The sequence below is a fragment of the Pleurodeles waltl genome, chromosome 1_1, assembly GCF_031143425.1.
Source record: "Pleurodeles waltl isolate 20211129_DDA chromosome 1_1, aPleWal1.hap1.20221129, whole genome shotgun sequence".
NCBI lineage: Eukaryota > Metazoa > Chordata > Amphibia > Caudata > Salamandridae > Pleurodeles > Pleurodeles waltl.
The window spans coordinates 1,005,164,332-1,005,179,443 of record NC_090436.1 but is presented as its reverse complement, the minus strand read 5'-3'; the positions used below and the strand labels follow the sequence as shown (position 1 = coordinate 1,005,179,443).

Here is a 15,112-nt window from a genome sequence, read left to right as displayed (position 1 = left end):
CCTTGTTTTTCTCATTATTTTCTCCGGCCTTGCCGCCAAAAGTGGGGCCTGGCCGGAGGGGGCGGGCAACTCCACTAGCTGGAGTGTCCTGCTGGGTTGGCACAAAGGAGGTGAGCCTTTGAGGCTCACCGCCAGGTGTGACAATTCCTGCCTGGGGGAGGTGTTAGCATCTCCACCCAGTGCAGGCTTTGTTACTGGCCTCAGAGTGACAAAGGCACGCTCCCCATGGGGCCAGCAACATGTCTCGGTTTGTGGCAGGCTGCTTAAACTAGTCAGCCTACACAGATAGTCGGTTAAGTTTCAGGGGGCACCTCTAAGGTGCCCTCTGGGGTGTATTTTACAATAAAATGTACACTGGCATCAGTGTGCATTTATTGTGCTGAGAAGTTTGATACCAAACTTCCCAGTTTTCAGTGTAGCCATTATGGTGCTGTGGAGTTCGTGTTTGACAAACTCCCAGACCATATACTCTTATGGCTACCCTGCACTTACAATGTCTAAGGTTTTGTTTAGACACTGTAGGGGTACCATGCTCATGCACTGGTACCCTCACCTATGGTATAGTGCACCCTGCCTTAGGGCTGTAAGGCCTGCTAGAGGGGTGTCTTACCTATACTGCATAGGCAGTGAGAGGCTGGCATGGCACCCTGAGGGGAGTGCCATGTCGACTTACTCGTTTTGTCCTCACTAGCACACACAAGCTGGCAAGCAGGGTGTCTGTGCTGAGTGAGAGGTCTCCAGGGTGGCATAAGACATGCTGCAGCCCTTAGAGACCTTCCTTGGCATCAGGGCCCTTGGTACTAGAAGTACCAGTTACAAGGGACTTATCTGGATGCCAGGGTCTGCCAATTGTGGATACAAAAGTACAGGTTAGGGAAAGAACACTGGTGCTGGGGCCTGGTTAGCAGGCCTCAGCACACTTTCAATTGTAAACATAGCATCAGCAAAGGCAAAAAGTCAGGGGGCAACCATGCCAAGGAGGCATTTCCTTACAAGGACTGTGACCGGAGTGAGCTGTTTGCTGAGTCTGTAAAATTGGCCTTGGACTAAGCAAAGGTGTTGGCTATGTTCCTGCCTTTAACTATTGCTTTGACCCATTTGATAATCCTCTGGAAAGTGTGGCATAAAGTATGTGAGATGTTCTGCTTCCTGTTGCGTTTGCTCTGGCTCTGGTCTTTAAAGCCCAGCTTCCTGACCACCAAAGACTTAGGATCCATGTAGAGACAGTCTTTTCAAAGTTTTTTCTTCTTCAAGTTCTCTTACTTTCTACAGTGTTGCTCATCTTTCACTTTAGGTCGACGTTGTAGGTTTTAGTGTTCCCACGGACTTCCTGTTCCCATGGGACTCATCTTTCGATGATGCCTTTTCACCCTTCATTCTTCACATTTATTCGTCTAAGGAAGCTGAACCAATGCCATTTGGCAAATCTTAACTGATGCGCTTTCCTTGCACGGTAGGATGGGAAGCGTCCAGAACTGGTTTCCCTCGAAGTCTTGAGATTCAGCATTTAAGGTGGTAGCCTGGATGCCTCCTTCAATGGCTCCACGGGTTTTTAGATATGGGGTGCTGCAGGCTTCGAATTGTATTTATTTACAGCGATCCCAACACTCCCCCTCCCCAAAAGAAAACTTGAGGTAAGAGTCTATGTTCCCTCTGAGCCTCCTAGGCCTCATCCTCTTAAATCTACTCTATAGATGGAGCACTCCTTATCTGCTTTCCAAGTTTTAAAAGTCCAGCAATGTTGGCAACTGTGCAATGCACTTGAAGTATCTTGTCTCCAAGAATAAAGCCTCTTGGTAGGCAGAGCATGCATCCTGGGGGCTCGCCCTTTGAGGCAAATGTCTTACTGTTGATCAAGTGAAACTTAAGAGCCTCCTCAGAATCACCATCAACAAAACAACAAAAACCACAATCCAGCATCAAGCATCGATCTCAGCCACTGGCTTGAAAACTTTATGAATCTCGTGGCCTTCTCAATGCTCTTCAATACAAAGTAGCATGGAAAAAAAATATGAAGGTTCGTGGGCATGCACAGGGGCAGTGTGGACTTGTGGTCTATTTTATATGAAGCTCCGACTATGTAAAAGCTGACTCACAAAACTACATTTTTAAACACTTCAAGACCCAACTACTAGATGGCGTAATAGCGCATCAATAAAGAATTTCGTAGAGATTTCACGCTGCAAAAATATTTATTTCATTTAATCAAACAACTATGGGTTTAAATACTATACCTGCTTATCAGTAGCTCGCAGAACTTATAGTGGCCTTTGTCTGCTGCAATTGTTAATGCAGTATCTCTTGAAGATGGTACTGGAGGAGCATTAACATCAGCACCTTTATCAAGAAGCACTCTTCCTACTTCAGCATATCCACCAGACGCAGCTTCCATCAAAGGGGTAAGGCCAGTCTACAAGGAAAATAAGAGTTAAGTAAGGTTTTACTGAATCTCTGTTTCCAGTTTAACTTCAACAAGATCAGTGTACAGTAAAAGATTCAAAAGAACCAAGACTTCAAAGAAAATGAGCAAGTCTCTTGGCTGTCTAGTATACTCTCAAGAACTGTCATTTGAAATGGTTAAATTTTTAGTAAACTTGCTTAAAATAGTTTGCAAATCAGTTAATTCCATCAACATATCCTCTTATTCAGGCCTTCTTTAGAGCTGTTAACGTCTGGATCAGCATCTCAAGCTGAGATACACCTACACTCTATGGAAGGCAGCGACTATCCAATGAGCCAGGCACCCCACAGGAAAGGAAGAACAATCTAATTACATTCAGTAACGCCTTATCTGGTAAAGACATTCTCGTTGCAGATTCCTTGACTTTGAATCCTCCCCAGGCCTCAGATTGGAACTGGAAGATTTCCATGAGCAGTACCCCTGCGCGCAATTAGGTGGTGTCAATCGTCTCCGCGTCTGTCGTCAGCACCAGATATGACGTTGCTGTCATTTTTCCTAAGCGCCACCCCTGCATGCTGACAGATTATTTTCATGACTTTCCACGCCAAAAGCCTAGAGCCGTGAACAAACTGACTACTGGTGCGTCAAAAATAAGGCCCTGAAAGGGGATTCCCTGCTCTTAGAAATCAGTTTGCAGAGGGGAGAGAATGGGTGGGTCGGTTAGGAATCTGCAGATAGATATAGTCTCTACCAGATAAGGCGTTACCAAAGGTAAGGGATTTCATCGGATAGAGACTTCTAGTTGCAGATTCCTTACCATTGAATAGATACCCAAGAAATACCATCCCCAGAGGTGGGTCTAAGTACCAAGTTCATAGAAAGTCCTGCCGAACTGTACGTGCAAAGTGCCTGTCCTTCCGGACAGGACTATTCAGGCAATAGTGTTTGGTAAACGTGTGCAGGGATGCCAATGTGGCCACCTGGCAGCTATTAAGGACTGGAACTCCATGTGCTAATGCAGGGGCGCAAACCTTCAGGGGGTTGTTTCTTGGCTACTGCATAACAGATCTTTATATAGAGCTCGACCCATCTGAAGATGGTCTGCTTCTGCACTGCCCGACCTTTCTTCTCAACCACATAACCAACAAAGTTAATTGTCCACCAAGAACTCTTTTGTTCGATCTAGATAGAATGCCAAAGCTGTTTTTGGGTCCAGGCTGCAAAATCTATCATCCTTCGAGGGATGTGGGGGTGCATAAAACGAAGACAAGGTGTGTAGGAAAGTAGCATCTTTGTGACAGTTACCCCCAACATTTTGCTTGGTGTCACAGTGTTTAGACTGTAGCGCACTGGGATCCTGCTAATCGGGACCCCAGTGTCTGTGATCGGTCATCTAAATTTGGTTGCTGGTATATCTTTTACACAAACAATTGGCAGATTGGTGCACCCATGTAAGTCCCTAGTATACGGTACTTAGGTACCCAAGGCATTGAAACATAAGAGGTCCAGAGGGCTGCAGCATGTACTATGCTACCCATGATCACCCATACAAACTGTGTCTGCAGGCCTGTCTGTGCAGCCTGAATGAAATGGTGCATGCACCTTTCACTTCAGATAGAAGGCTGGCCTCATATAATATCATGGTCACTGCACTTGGTCACTGTAAATCACCCCTCGGGTAGGCCCTTCAGCCCAAGGGCAGGGAGCATGTCCACAAATGTGATGGTACCCTTCCATGAGCAGGGTACCCCTACAAACCCTAGGCTAGATTCCCCAGGCGCTGCAAGTGAGAGGAAGCCATCTTAAGGTATGCAGTGGACACTGGTCAACTCGAATGGTCCAGCTACATAATGGCTTTACCTAACCTACGCATGTTTGATATTAAGCATGTTGGAATCATGCAACTACACCAAGTCCAGTGCTAGTTGCATGATCCCATGTACTCTGGGGCTCCTTAGAGGATCCCCCACTTCTGTCTGTGCAGCCTTACGGGGTCTGGCTGCCAGCCCACGCTGCTGCCCACCTCAGACACTGTTCTGCCTTCCTGCTGATGAGCCTAACTCAAGTAGGGGAAGGCAGAACAAAAGGTCCTTAGATTTGTCATGCAAGACTCTTCAAGGAACTCTCTGCAAGATAGCTGCTCCTGGCCTCAGGAACAGCTGCTGGTCTGCTTCTGAATTGAAACAAGACTGTATCCAGTTGGGAGGGCCCCCACTGCAACATTGTTTCTCCTGCTCCAGCAACATTTCTGCCACATTCATGGCTGTGCATCCTCCAGTGTCACAAGGACGCTGCCTGCATCCAAGAAGCAAGAAGGAATCTTCTGGAGTGAAGCAGTCACTCTCCTGCATTAGCAGGCACCCTCAAGACAACATGACCGGCTGGTGGATCCTGCTGGCCCACTGACAACGTAAAGTCTCTGCTCGCTGGTGATGGTTTTTGGTCCTCTTCAGGTCCAACTGGTCTTCTGACCAACTTGGGAGACTGTGGACCCTTGCTGCAACCACTGGAACGGAGCTCCTGTGCACAGCAACTGTTGTTCTTGCCAAGGCTTTTTGGCTCTTCCTCCAAGAGATCTTTGAACTCCTAGAAGCTCCACCCTCAGCACTCTGCAACTCAAGATTCAGCTCCCACTGTGTAGCCCCTGCGACGTGGGACTCCTGGTTGTTGTGCTGCTGAGGCCTCCCTGCGACTCCCTGTGCCTGCTGCCAGAGGGTCTCTCGTGGGGGCTCCTCCTGCTAGCTTTCTTTCCTGCTGAAGGCCTGCCCTGACTCCCCTCCAAGGGTCGCGTCACTAGGACCTTGTTGGTCCTCCAAAACCTGACGTAGGACAGCTCGTGGGCAACTCCAAGGATCTCCTGCATCCCCCTCGACTCTGCAGCTGGACTCCTTTCTTCACCGTCCTGCCAGAACTTCACCCCCAAGAGAGTGGGGAATGGCCAACCTGCAACACCTGGACATCTCAGAGTGGCCTGGACACAGTCCCCCTTCTTTTTCAGGTTCTTTATATCCAGAATCCACCTTCTGGTTCCACCAGCCTGGTCCACAGGTCATGACAGCAGCTGGACAACTGAGGCTTCCACTGACTTCAGTGAGGGTTTCCAACGCCACTTCACCCCATGCAGCTTGGCTCCCTGGTATAGGTACTCCGGTCTTCTAGGCATCCACTGGTGGGGGCACTCTCCAACCTTCTTTGTGTCAAATGGTTTACTCGGGTCCACAGTCCGTAAAAATCCAACTAGACTGTCCTGTGTAGCGTATGGGACATCCAGCTTGATAAGAACTCTGCACCCGGGCGACTGTGGGATCTCTAGTACTTACCTCTGGTAATTTCCTACTTTCCCAGCCCCTGGGATCCTAACACACTTACCTTGGTTGGGCACCTCCATTCTTGTACTACTTTCTTAGTAAATGGTTTGACCACACACACCCAAATAAGGCCCCATGTATGTTTATGGTGTTTGTTGTTGAGTATATATTTTTGAGTGTTGAGATCTCCAGGTTGAGATATACCAATATTAGTATAGCTTTAATGTTGTAATCAAAAACCTTCATTTTTGCAACACCTGGTTTGGTTCTTTCTTGTGAATGGTAACCGGCGGACTATTGTGGTACTGCAAGTGTTTAACACTCCTCCTAGATAAGATTTAGCTGCTCACCACAGCTACCCCTAAAGAGCTATTGCTATGTGGACACCTAAACACTATCAGTAAGGATTGCCTGGGCTCAGTGTAGGGTGCCACACCATAGGTGTACACCATTAACTGAACCAGCCTCCTACAAGTTGATGGATCGGCCTACATGACAGGGCGCAACCACTTCTGGCAAAAAAAAGAGGCCATAGTGCGAAACACCACTTTGTCAGTATAGACAGAAAGATAGGGAGGCTTGGAAAACAAAGCTTGCAACTCACTCATTCCACCGTAATGACCACAAGGAAGTAAGTAAAAAGCTTGAGGACATTTGTGGAAAGGCTTGAAAAGGGAGCACCTCAAAAAATTCAAAACCAAATTCAAATCCCACTGGGGCATAACAAATGGGGACGGATGAAACATGTGTAAGACCTTTAAGGAACCTATGTACAACAGGAGACTTAAAAAGGTTGATCAGGAAACCTAAAAAAAAAAATGCAGAAATAGCAGACAAAACCTTTGACAATGTCCAGAGCAGAGCCCTGTTGAGACGAAAGGTATAAACAACAGAACCTCAGAGAGAGGGGAAGGAAGTGGGTCAATATGCTTGCCTGTGCACCATGCTACAAATTTCTTCTGAAAGGAGTATACTGTTTTTGTGGAGGGACGCCTGGCTGCCAAGATAAAATTACAGACTTCAGGAGAAAGGTCAAAAGCTGTTAACGGTCGCTGCTCAATCTCCATGCAAGAAGGCAGAGTTAACAGTTTCGGGTGCAGAATCCTCACCTCCTCCTTCAACAGAAGATCCTCCTGAAGGGGCAGACTGATCGGAGGATCGATGGACATGCTCAATAGCATGCAATACCAGACTCTCTGTGCTCACGCCACAAGGATTACTTGGGCCCAGTCGTTCTTAAACTTCTTGAGAACTCCGGGCAGAAGTGATATGAGCAGAAAGGTGTTCAGGAGGCCAGAGTTCCACTCAAGACGAAAAGCGTCTCTGAGTGATCGCCGCTTTGGAAATTCCAGTGCGCAAAACTGCTGGCATTGCACGTTCTCTGCAGAGGGGAACAGATCCTAGCAAAGCTCTCCCCACTGTTGAAAGTGCCTTGCCCCACCTCCAGGTGGAGGACGCCATTTGTGATCCAGTAGGCATTTTCAGCTGAATTTATCTACTCTGGCAATCAGAGAGCCTGCTATATGTTGAACCATCAGGAATATGCCCTGCTGTTCCAGCCACATCCAGAGGCACTCAGCCTCTTGGCAAATGGTTCATGACCCCACCCCACCCTGCTTGTTGCAGTACCACATGGCAGTGGTATTGTCCATGAACACCTCCCACGTCTTTCCCTTGACAGAGAGAGAGAGAAGAAATGCTTTCAATGCCGGGCGGATAGCACAGAACTTCAACAGGTTGATGTGGAGTCTGGACTCTGCTGGAGACCAAATGCCTTTGATCGCAAGGAGTGACGCTACTGTCAGATCTGGTTGTTTAAGGGAGAGGGCTCTGTCTCTGACCCAACCACGGTTCATGAGCCACCACTGCAGATCTTGTGTATTTCCCTCAGAGGTCTGGACCAAATCTGAGAGATTCCCCTGATGCTACGCCCACTAGAACTTTAGGTCCCACTGAAGAGTCTGCACATGCCATTTGGCATGTGTCACCATCAAGATCCAGGTGGCCATGAGGCCCAGCAGCCTCAAAAGAGTCATTCTCACTGAAATCCAGGACAGAGGGTTAAACATTGGTATCATAGCCTGAATATCCTGGACTCGCCGCTTGGTAGGATAAGCCTGAAACTGCACTGTGTCCAGAACAGTTTTGATGAAAGGGAGCATCTGAAAGGGAGTCAGGTGTGACTGGCATGTTCATAGTGAACCCCAGAAAATGCAAGAGGTCCGCCGTAGTCTGGAGGCGGGAGACGACTGCCTAGGGCGAGCTCTGCTTCAACAGCCAGTTGTCGAGCTAGGGGAAGAATGAATGCCTGATCTGCACAGATGAGCTGCGACCACCACAATCATCTTGGTGAACACCGGAGTGGCACTGGTAAGAACAAAAGGGAGCATGGTGAACTGAAAATGCTCACCGACTACTGTGCACCACAAGTAACGTCTGTGGACAGGCAGGACAAGAAAATGGAAATAAGCATTTTGAAAGTCCAACGCTACTATCCTGGGTCAAGGACAGATAGAACCTGAGCCAGTGAGAGCACTTTGAACTCCTCGAGGAAGAGATTGAGGGTTGGGAGGTCTAGGCTAGGGCAGAGGCCCTTGTCCTTTTTGGATACCTGAACGTAGCCAGAATAGCAACCTGTAAGGAAATGCCTCCCTGGCATGGTTACCCCCTGACTTTTTGCCTTTGCTGATGCTAAGTTTTGATTTGAAAGTGTGCTGAGGCCTTGTAGGAGGCTGGACTGGCTTGTAGTGAGTACCAAGGGGTATTTGCACCTTGCACCAGGCCCAGTTATCCCTTATTAGTGTATAGGGTGTCTAGCAGCTTAGGCTGATAGATAATGGTAGCTTAGCAAAGCAGCTCAGGCTGAACTAGGAGACGTGTGAAGCTACTACAGTACCACTTAGTGTCATATGCACAATATCATAAGAAAACACAATACACAGTTATACTAAAAATAAAGGTACTTTATTTTTATGACAATATGCCAAAGTATCTTAGAGTGTACCCTCAGTAAGAGGATAGGAAATATACACAAGATATATATACACAATAGCAAAAATATGCAGTATAGTCTTAGAAAACAGTGCAAACAATGTATAATTACAATAGGATGCAATGGGGAAACATACGGATAGGGGCAACACAAACCATATACTCCAAAAGTGGAATGTGAACCACGAATGGACCCCAAACCTATGTGACCTTGTAGAGGGTCGCTGGGACTATTAGAAAATAGTGAGAGTTAGCAAAATAACCCACCCCAAGACCCTGAAAAGTGAGTGCAAAGTGCACCAAAGTTCCCCTAAGGACAAAATAGTCGTGTTAGAGGGAGAATGCAAGGGAAACACAAATCAGCAATGCAACAACGATGGATTCCTGTCTGAAGGTACCTGTGGAACAAGGGGACCAAGTCCAAAAGTCACAAGCAGCTCGGAGATGGGCAGATGCCCAAGAAATGCCAGCGGTTGGTGCAAAGAAGCTCTTACTAGGCTGAAGAACTGTGAATACTGCAGGAACGACAAGGGCTAGAGACTTCCCCTTTGGAGGATGGATCCCCCACGCCTTGGAGAGTCGTGCAGAAGTGTTTTCCCGCCGGATGGACGCCAACAAGCCTTGCTACCCGCAAATCGTGCGTTTGGCGTTTTTTGGACGCTGCTGGGGCCCAGGAGGGACCAGGAGGTCGCAAATTGGACCTGCAGAGAGAGGGGACGTCGAGCAAGACAAGGAGCCCTCACTGAAGCAGGTAGCACCCGGAGAAGTGCCAGAAACAGGCACTACGAGGATGCGTGAAACGGTGCTCGCCGAAGTTGCACAAAGGAGTCCCACGTCGCCGGAGACCAACTTAGAAAGTCGTGCAATGCAGGTTAGAGTGCCGTGGACCCAGGCTTGGCTGTGCACGAAGGATTTCCGCCGGAAGTGCACAGGGGCCGGAGTAGCTTGCAAAGTCGCGGTTCCCAGCAATGCAGCCCAGCGAGGTGAGGCAAGGACTTACCTCCACCAAACTTGGGCTGAAGAGTCACTGGACTGTGGGGGTCACTTGGACGGTGTCGCTGGATTCGAGGGACCTCGCTCGTCGTGCTGAGAGGAGACCCAAGGGACCGGAGATGCAGCTTTTTGGTGCCTGCGGTTGCAGGGGGAAGATTCCGTCGACCCACGGGAGATTTCTTCGGAGCTTCTGGTGCAGAGAGGAGGCAGGCTACCCCCACAGCATGCACAAGCAGGAAAACAGTCGAGAAGGCGGCAGGATCAGCGTTACAGAGTTGCAGTAGTCGTCTTTGCTACTATGTTGCAGGTTTGCAGGCTTCCAGCGCGGTCAGCGGTCGATTCCTTATCAGAAGGTGAAGAGGGAGATGCAGAGGAACTCGGCTGAGCTCATGCATTCGTTATCTAAAATTTCCCCAGAGACAGAGACCCTAAATAGCCAGAAAAGAGGGTTTGGCTACCTAGGAGAGAGGAAAGGCTACTAACACCTGAAGGAGCCTATCACAAGGAGTCTCTGACGTCACCTGGTGGCACTGGCCACTCAGAGCAGTCCAGTGTGCCAGCAGCACCTCTGTTTCCAAGATGGCAGAGGTCTGGAGCACACTGGAGGAGCTCTGGACACCTCCCAGGGGAGGTGCAGGTCAGGGGAGTGGTCACTCCCCTTTCCTTTGTCCAGTTTCGCGCCAGAGCAGGGGCTAAGGGGTCCCTGAACCGGTGTAGACTGGCTTATGCAGAATTGGGCACCTCTGTGCCCAACAAAGCATTTCCAGAGGCTGGGGGAGGCTACTCCTCCCCTGCCTTCACACCATTTTCCAAAGGGAGAGGGTGTCACACCCTCTCTCAGAGGAAGTTCTTTGTTCTGCCATCCTGGGCCAGGCCTGGCTGGACCCCAGGAGGGCAGATGCCTGTCTGAGGGGTTGGCAGCAGCAGCAGCTGCAGAGAAACCCCAGGAAGGGCAGTCTGGCAGTACCAGGGTCTGTGCTACAGACCACTGGGATTATGGAATTGTACCAACAATGCCAGGATGGCATAGAGGGGGCAATTCCATGATCATAGACATGTTACATGGCCATATTCGGAGTTACCATGGTGAAGCTACATATAGGTAGTGACCTATATGTAGTGCACGCGTGTAATGGTGTCCCCGTACTCACAAAGTTCAGTGAATTGGCTCTGAACAATGTGGGGGCACCTTGGCTAGTGCCAGGGTGCCCTCACACTAAGTAACTTTGCACCTAACCTTTACCAGGTAAAGGTTAGACATATAGGTGACTTATAAGTTACTTAAGTGCAGTGTAAAATGGCTGTGAAATAACGTGGACGTTATTTCACTCAGGCTGCAGTGGCAGGCCTGTGTAAGAATTGTCAGAGCTCCCTATGGGTGGCAAAAGAAATGCTGCAGCCCATAGGGATCTTCTGGAACCCCAATACCCTGGGTACCTCAGTACCATATACTAGGGGATTATAAGGGTGTTCCAGTAAGCCAATGTAAATTGGTAAAAAATGGTCACTAGCCTGTCAGTGACAATTTGGAAAGAAATGAGAGAGCATAACCACTGAGGTTCTGATTAGCAGAGCCTCAGTGAGACAGTTAGTCACTACACAGGTAACACATACAGGCACACTTATGAGCACTGGGGCCCTGGGTTACCAGGGTCCCAGTGACACATACAACTAAAACAACATATATACAGTGAAAAATGGGGGTAACATGCCAGGCAAGATGGTACTTTCCTACACAACCCCCCCCCAAACGAAGGACAATAAGACTAGCCATTACCTGATGAGTCTTCATTGTCTAAGTGGAAATATCTGGAGAGTCCATCTGCATTGGAGTGGCTACTCCCAGGTCTATGTTCCACTGTATAGTCCATTCCCTGTAGGGATATGGACCACCTCAACAATTTAGGATTTTCACCTTTCATTTGTTTTAGCCAAAGTAGAGGTTTGTGGTCTGTCTGAACAATGAAGTGAGTGCCAAACAGGTATGGCCTCAACTTCTTCAGAGCCCAGACCACAGCAAAGGCCTCCCTCTCAATGGCAGACCAACGCTTTTCTCTAGGGGTCAACCTTCTACTAATAAAAGCAACAGGTTGATCCTGGCCCTCAGAATTAAGTTGTGATAGGACTGCCCCTACTCCTAATTCAGATGCATCAGTTTGGACATAGAATTTTTTAGAGTAACAAGGGCTTTTCAGGACAGGTGCAGAGCACATGGCCTGCTTCAGCTCCTCAAAAGCTTTCTGACAGTTTGCTGTCCATAATACCTTTTTAGGCATTTTCTTGGATGTGAGGTCATTAAGAGGGGCTGCAATGGAGCCATAGTTCTTAATGAACCTCCTGTAATACCCAGTGAGGCCTAGGAAGGCTCTCACCTGAGTCTGAGTGGTAGGGGGAATCCAATCAATAATAGTTTGGATTTTCCCCTGAAGTGGTGCAATCTGTTCCCCACCAACAAGGTGTCCCAGATAAACCACCTTACCCTGCCCTATCTGGCACTTTGAAGCCTTGATAGTGAGGCCTGCCTTTTGCAGGGCCTCCAAAACTTTCCAAAGGTGGACCAGGTGATCATCCCAGCTGGAGCTAAAGACAGCTATATCATCCAAATATGCTGCACTGAAAGCTTCCAGCCCTTGCAGGACTGTGTTCACCAACCTCTGAAAAGTGGCAGGTGCATTTTTCAAACCAAAAGGCATTACAGTAAACTGGTAATGTCCTCCAATGGTAGAAAATGCAGTCTTAGGTTTAGCATCTTCTGACATTTTGATCTGCCAATACCCTGCAGTCAAATCAAAAGTGCTTAGATACTTGGCAGATGCCAGTGTATCTATTAGCTCATCTGCCCTGGGTATAGGGTGAGCATCTGTTTTGGTTACCAAGTTGAGACCTCTATAGTCTACACAAAACCTCATTTCCTTCTTTCCATCTTTAGAATTGGGTTTTGGTACCAGTACCACAGGAGAAGCCCATGGACTGTCAGAGTGCTCAACCACTCCTAGTTCCAACATCTTCTGAACTTCTTGCTTTATGCAGTCCCTGACATGGTCAGGCTGCCTATAGATCTTACTTTTGACAGGTAAACTGTCTCCAGTATCTATAGTGTGCTCACACCAAGAAGTGGTGCCTGGCACAATGGAGAAGAGTTCTGAAAATTGTCCTAGGAGATTTATGCAATTATCTTTCTGCTCAGCAGTAAGACAATCAGCCAAAACTACACCTTCCACAAGAGCATCTTGTTCTGTGGAAGAGAAGAGATCAGGTAGAGGATCACTGTCTTCTTCCTGTCCCTCATCTGTTGCCATGAGCAGGGTGAGATCAGCCCTGTCATAGTAGGGTTTCAGGCGGTTGACATGGAGCACCCTAAGGGGACTCCTGGCAGTGCCTAAGTCAACCAAGTAGGTGACTTCACCCTTCTTTTCAACAATTGTGTGTGGACCACTCCATTTATCTTGGAGTGCTCTTGGGGCCACAGGCTCCAAGACCCACACTTTCTGCCCTGGTTGGTACTGAACCAAAACAGCCTTCTGATCATGCCATTGCTTCTGGAGCTCTTGGCTGGCCTGAAGGTTTTTACTGGCCTTTTTCATGTACTCAGCCATCCTTGATCTGAGGCCAAGTACATAATCCACAATATCCTGCTTAGGAGCTTTTAAAGGTTGTTCCCAACCCTCCTTTACAAGTGTGAGTGGACCCCTAACAGGGTGTCCAAAAAGAAGTTCAAAGGGGCTGAAGCCCACTCCTTTCTGGGGTACCTCCCTGTAGGCAAAAAGGAGGCATGGTAGAAGGATATCCCATCTCCTGCGGAGTTTTTCAGGGAGTCCCATAATCATGCCTTTGAGAGTTTTATTAAATCTCTCCACCAGTCCATTTGTTTGTGGATGATAGGGTGTTGTGAACTTGTAAGTTACACCACACTCCTTCCACATGGCCTTTAAGTATGCAGACATGAAATTGCTTCCTCTGTCTGATACTACTTCCTTTGGGAAGCCCACCCTGGAAAATATTCCCAGGAGGGCCTTTGCCACTGCAGGAGCTGTAGTGGTCCTTAAAGGAATTGCTTCAGGATACCTTGTGGCATGGTCCACTACCACTAAGATAAACCTATTGCCTGAAGCAGTAGGAGGGTCAAGGGGGCCAACTATGTCAACCCCTACCCTTTCAAAGGGAACCCCAACCACAGGCAGTGGGATAAGGGGTGCCTTTGGAGTGCCACCTGTCTTGCCACTGGCTTGACAGGTTTCACAGGACTTACAAAATTATTTTGTGTCCTCAGACATCCTAGGCCAATGAAACAGTGGTACCAATCTGTCCCAAGTTTTCATTTGACCCAGGTGCCCAGCTAAGGGAATGTCATGTGCCAGTGTTAGGAGGAACCTTCTGTACTCCTGAGGAATCACTAATCTCCTGGCAGCTCCAGGTTTAGGATCCCTTTGCTCAGTGTACAAGAGGTTGTCCTCCCAGTAAACTCTGTGTGAGTCACTGACATCCCCATTAGCCTGTTTGACAGCTTGCTGTCTGAGACCCTCTAATGTGGGACAGGTTTGCTGTGCCACACTCAGCTCCTCTCTGGCAGGCCCCCCTTCACCCAAAAGCTCAGCAGTGTCTGCTTCCAGCTCCTCTGGTGTAGGTTCTGCACAGGGAGGGAATTCTTCTTCCTCAGAATTAGAATCCACTGTAGAGGGAGGGATAGTAGGAAGTGGTTTGCTTCTACTAGCCCTAGCTTTAGGGAGCACTTGGTCCATTGTTCCAGGATCCAAGCTTCCCTGTCCTTTTTGCTTTTTGGCCTGAGCCCTTGTCAAAGCAAAAATATGCCCTGGGATGCCCAGCATTGCTGCATGGGCCTCCAACTCCACATCTGACCAAGCTGATGTCTCCAAATCGTTCCCTAATAGACAGTCTACAGGTAAATCTGAAGCTACCACAACTTTCTTTGGACCAGATACCCCCCCCCAGTTGAGATTTACAACAGCCATGGGGTGGCTTTGTGTTATGTTGTGAGCATCGGTTACTTGGTACTGGTGTCCAAGTATGTGTTGTTCAGGGTGCACCAGTTTCTCAATCACCATTGTGACACTGGCACCTGTGTCCCTGTAGGCCTGGACCTCAACACCATTTATTAGGGTTAGTTGCTTGTACTTCTCCAAGTTATGGGGGCAAGCAACCAAAGTGGCTAAGTCAATAGCCCCTTCAGAGACTAAAGTAGCCTCTGTGGTCTCCCTAATCAGACCAACCCCAACTAAATTACCAAAAGTGAGCCCAGCTACTCCCTTGGATTGGCTATTAGTAGGTTTGCTCCCACCACCACTGCTATTAGTAGGGACACTAGGTGTAGCAGTAGGGGTTGTAGTGGTAGGAGCTGTGGTGCCTTTCTTTGGACAACTGGGATCTGTTGTCCAATGGCCTTTTATCTTACATAAATAGC

General features: G+C 48.4%; 1 protein-coding gene across 6 annotated transcripts in view; it reads right to left on the bottom strand.

Moving 5' to 3' along the window:
- The window catches only part of LOC138291300 (ankyrin repeat domain-containing protein 17-like), a 1,121,799-nt gene that overhangs the window by 415,447 nt on the left and 691,240 nt on the right, over positions 1-15,112 (bottom strand). For all 6 annotated transcript variants that reach the window (XM_069230308.1, XM_069230310.1, XM_069230309.1 and 3 more), the window contains exon 21: positions 2,235-2,410. In XM_069230308.1, the coding sequence (XP_069086409.1) occupies positions 2,235-2,410 (176 nt within the window). The remainder of the gene's footprint in view (positions 1-2,234; positions 2,411-15,112) is intronic.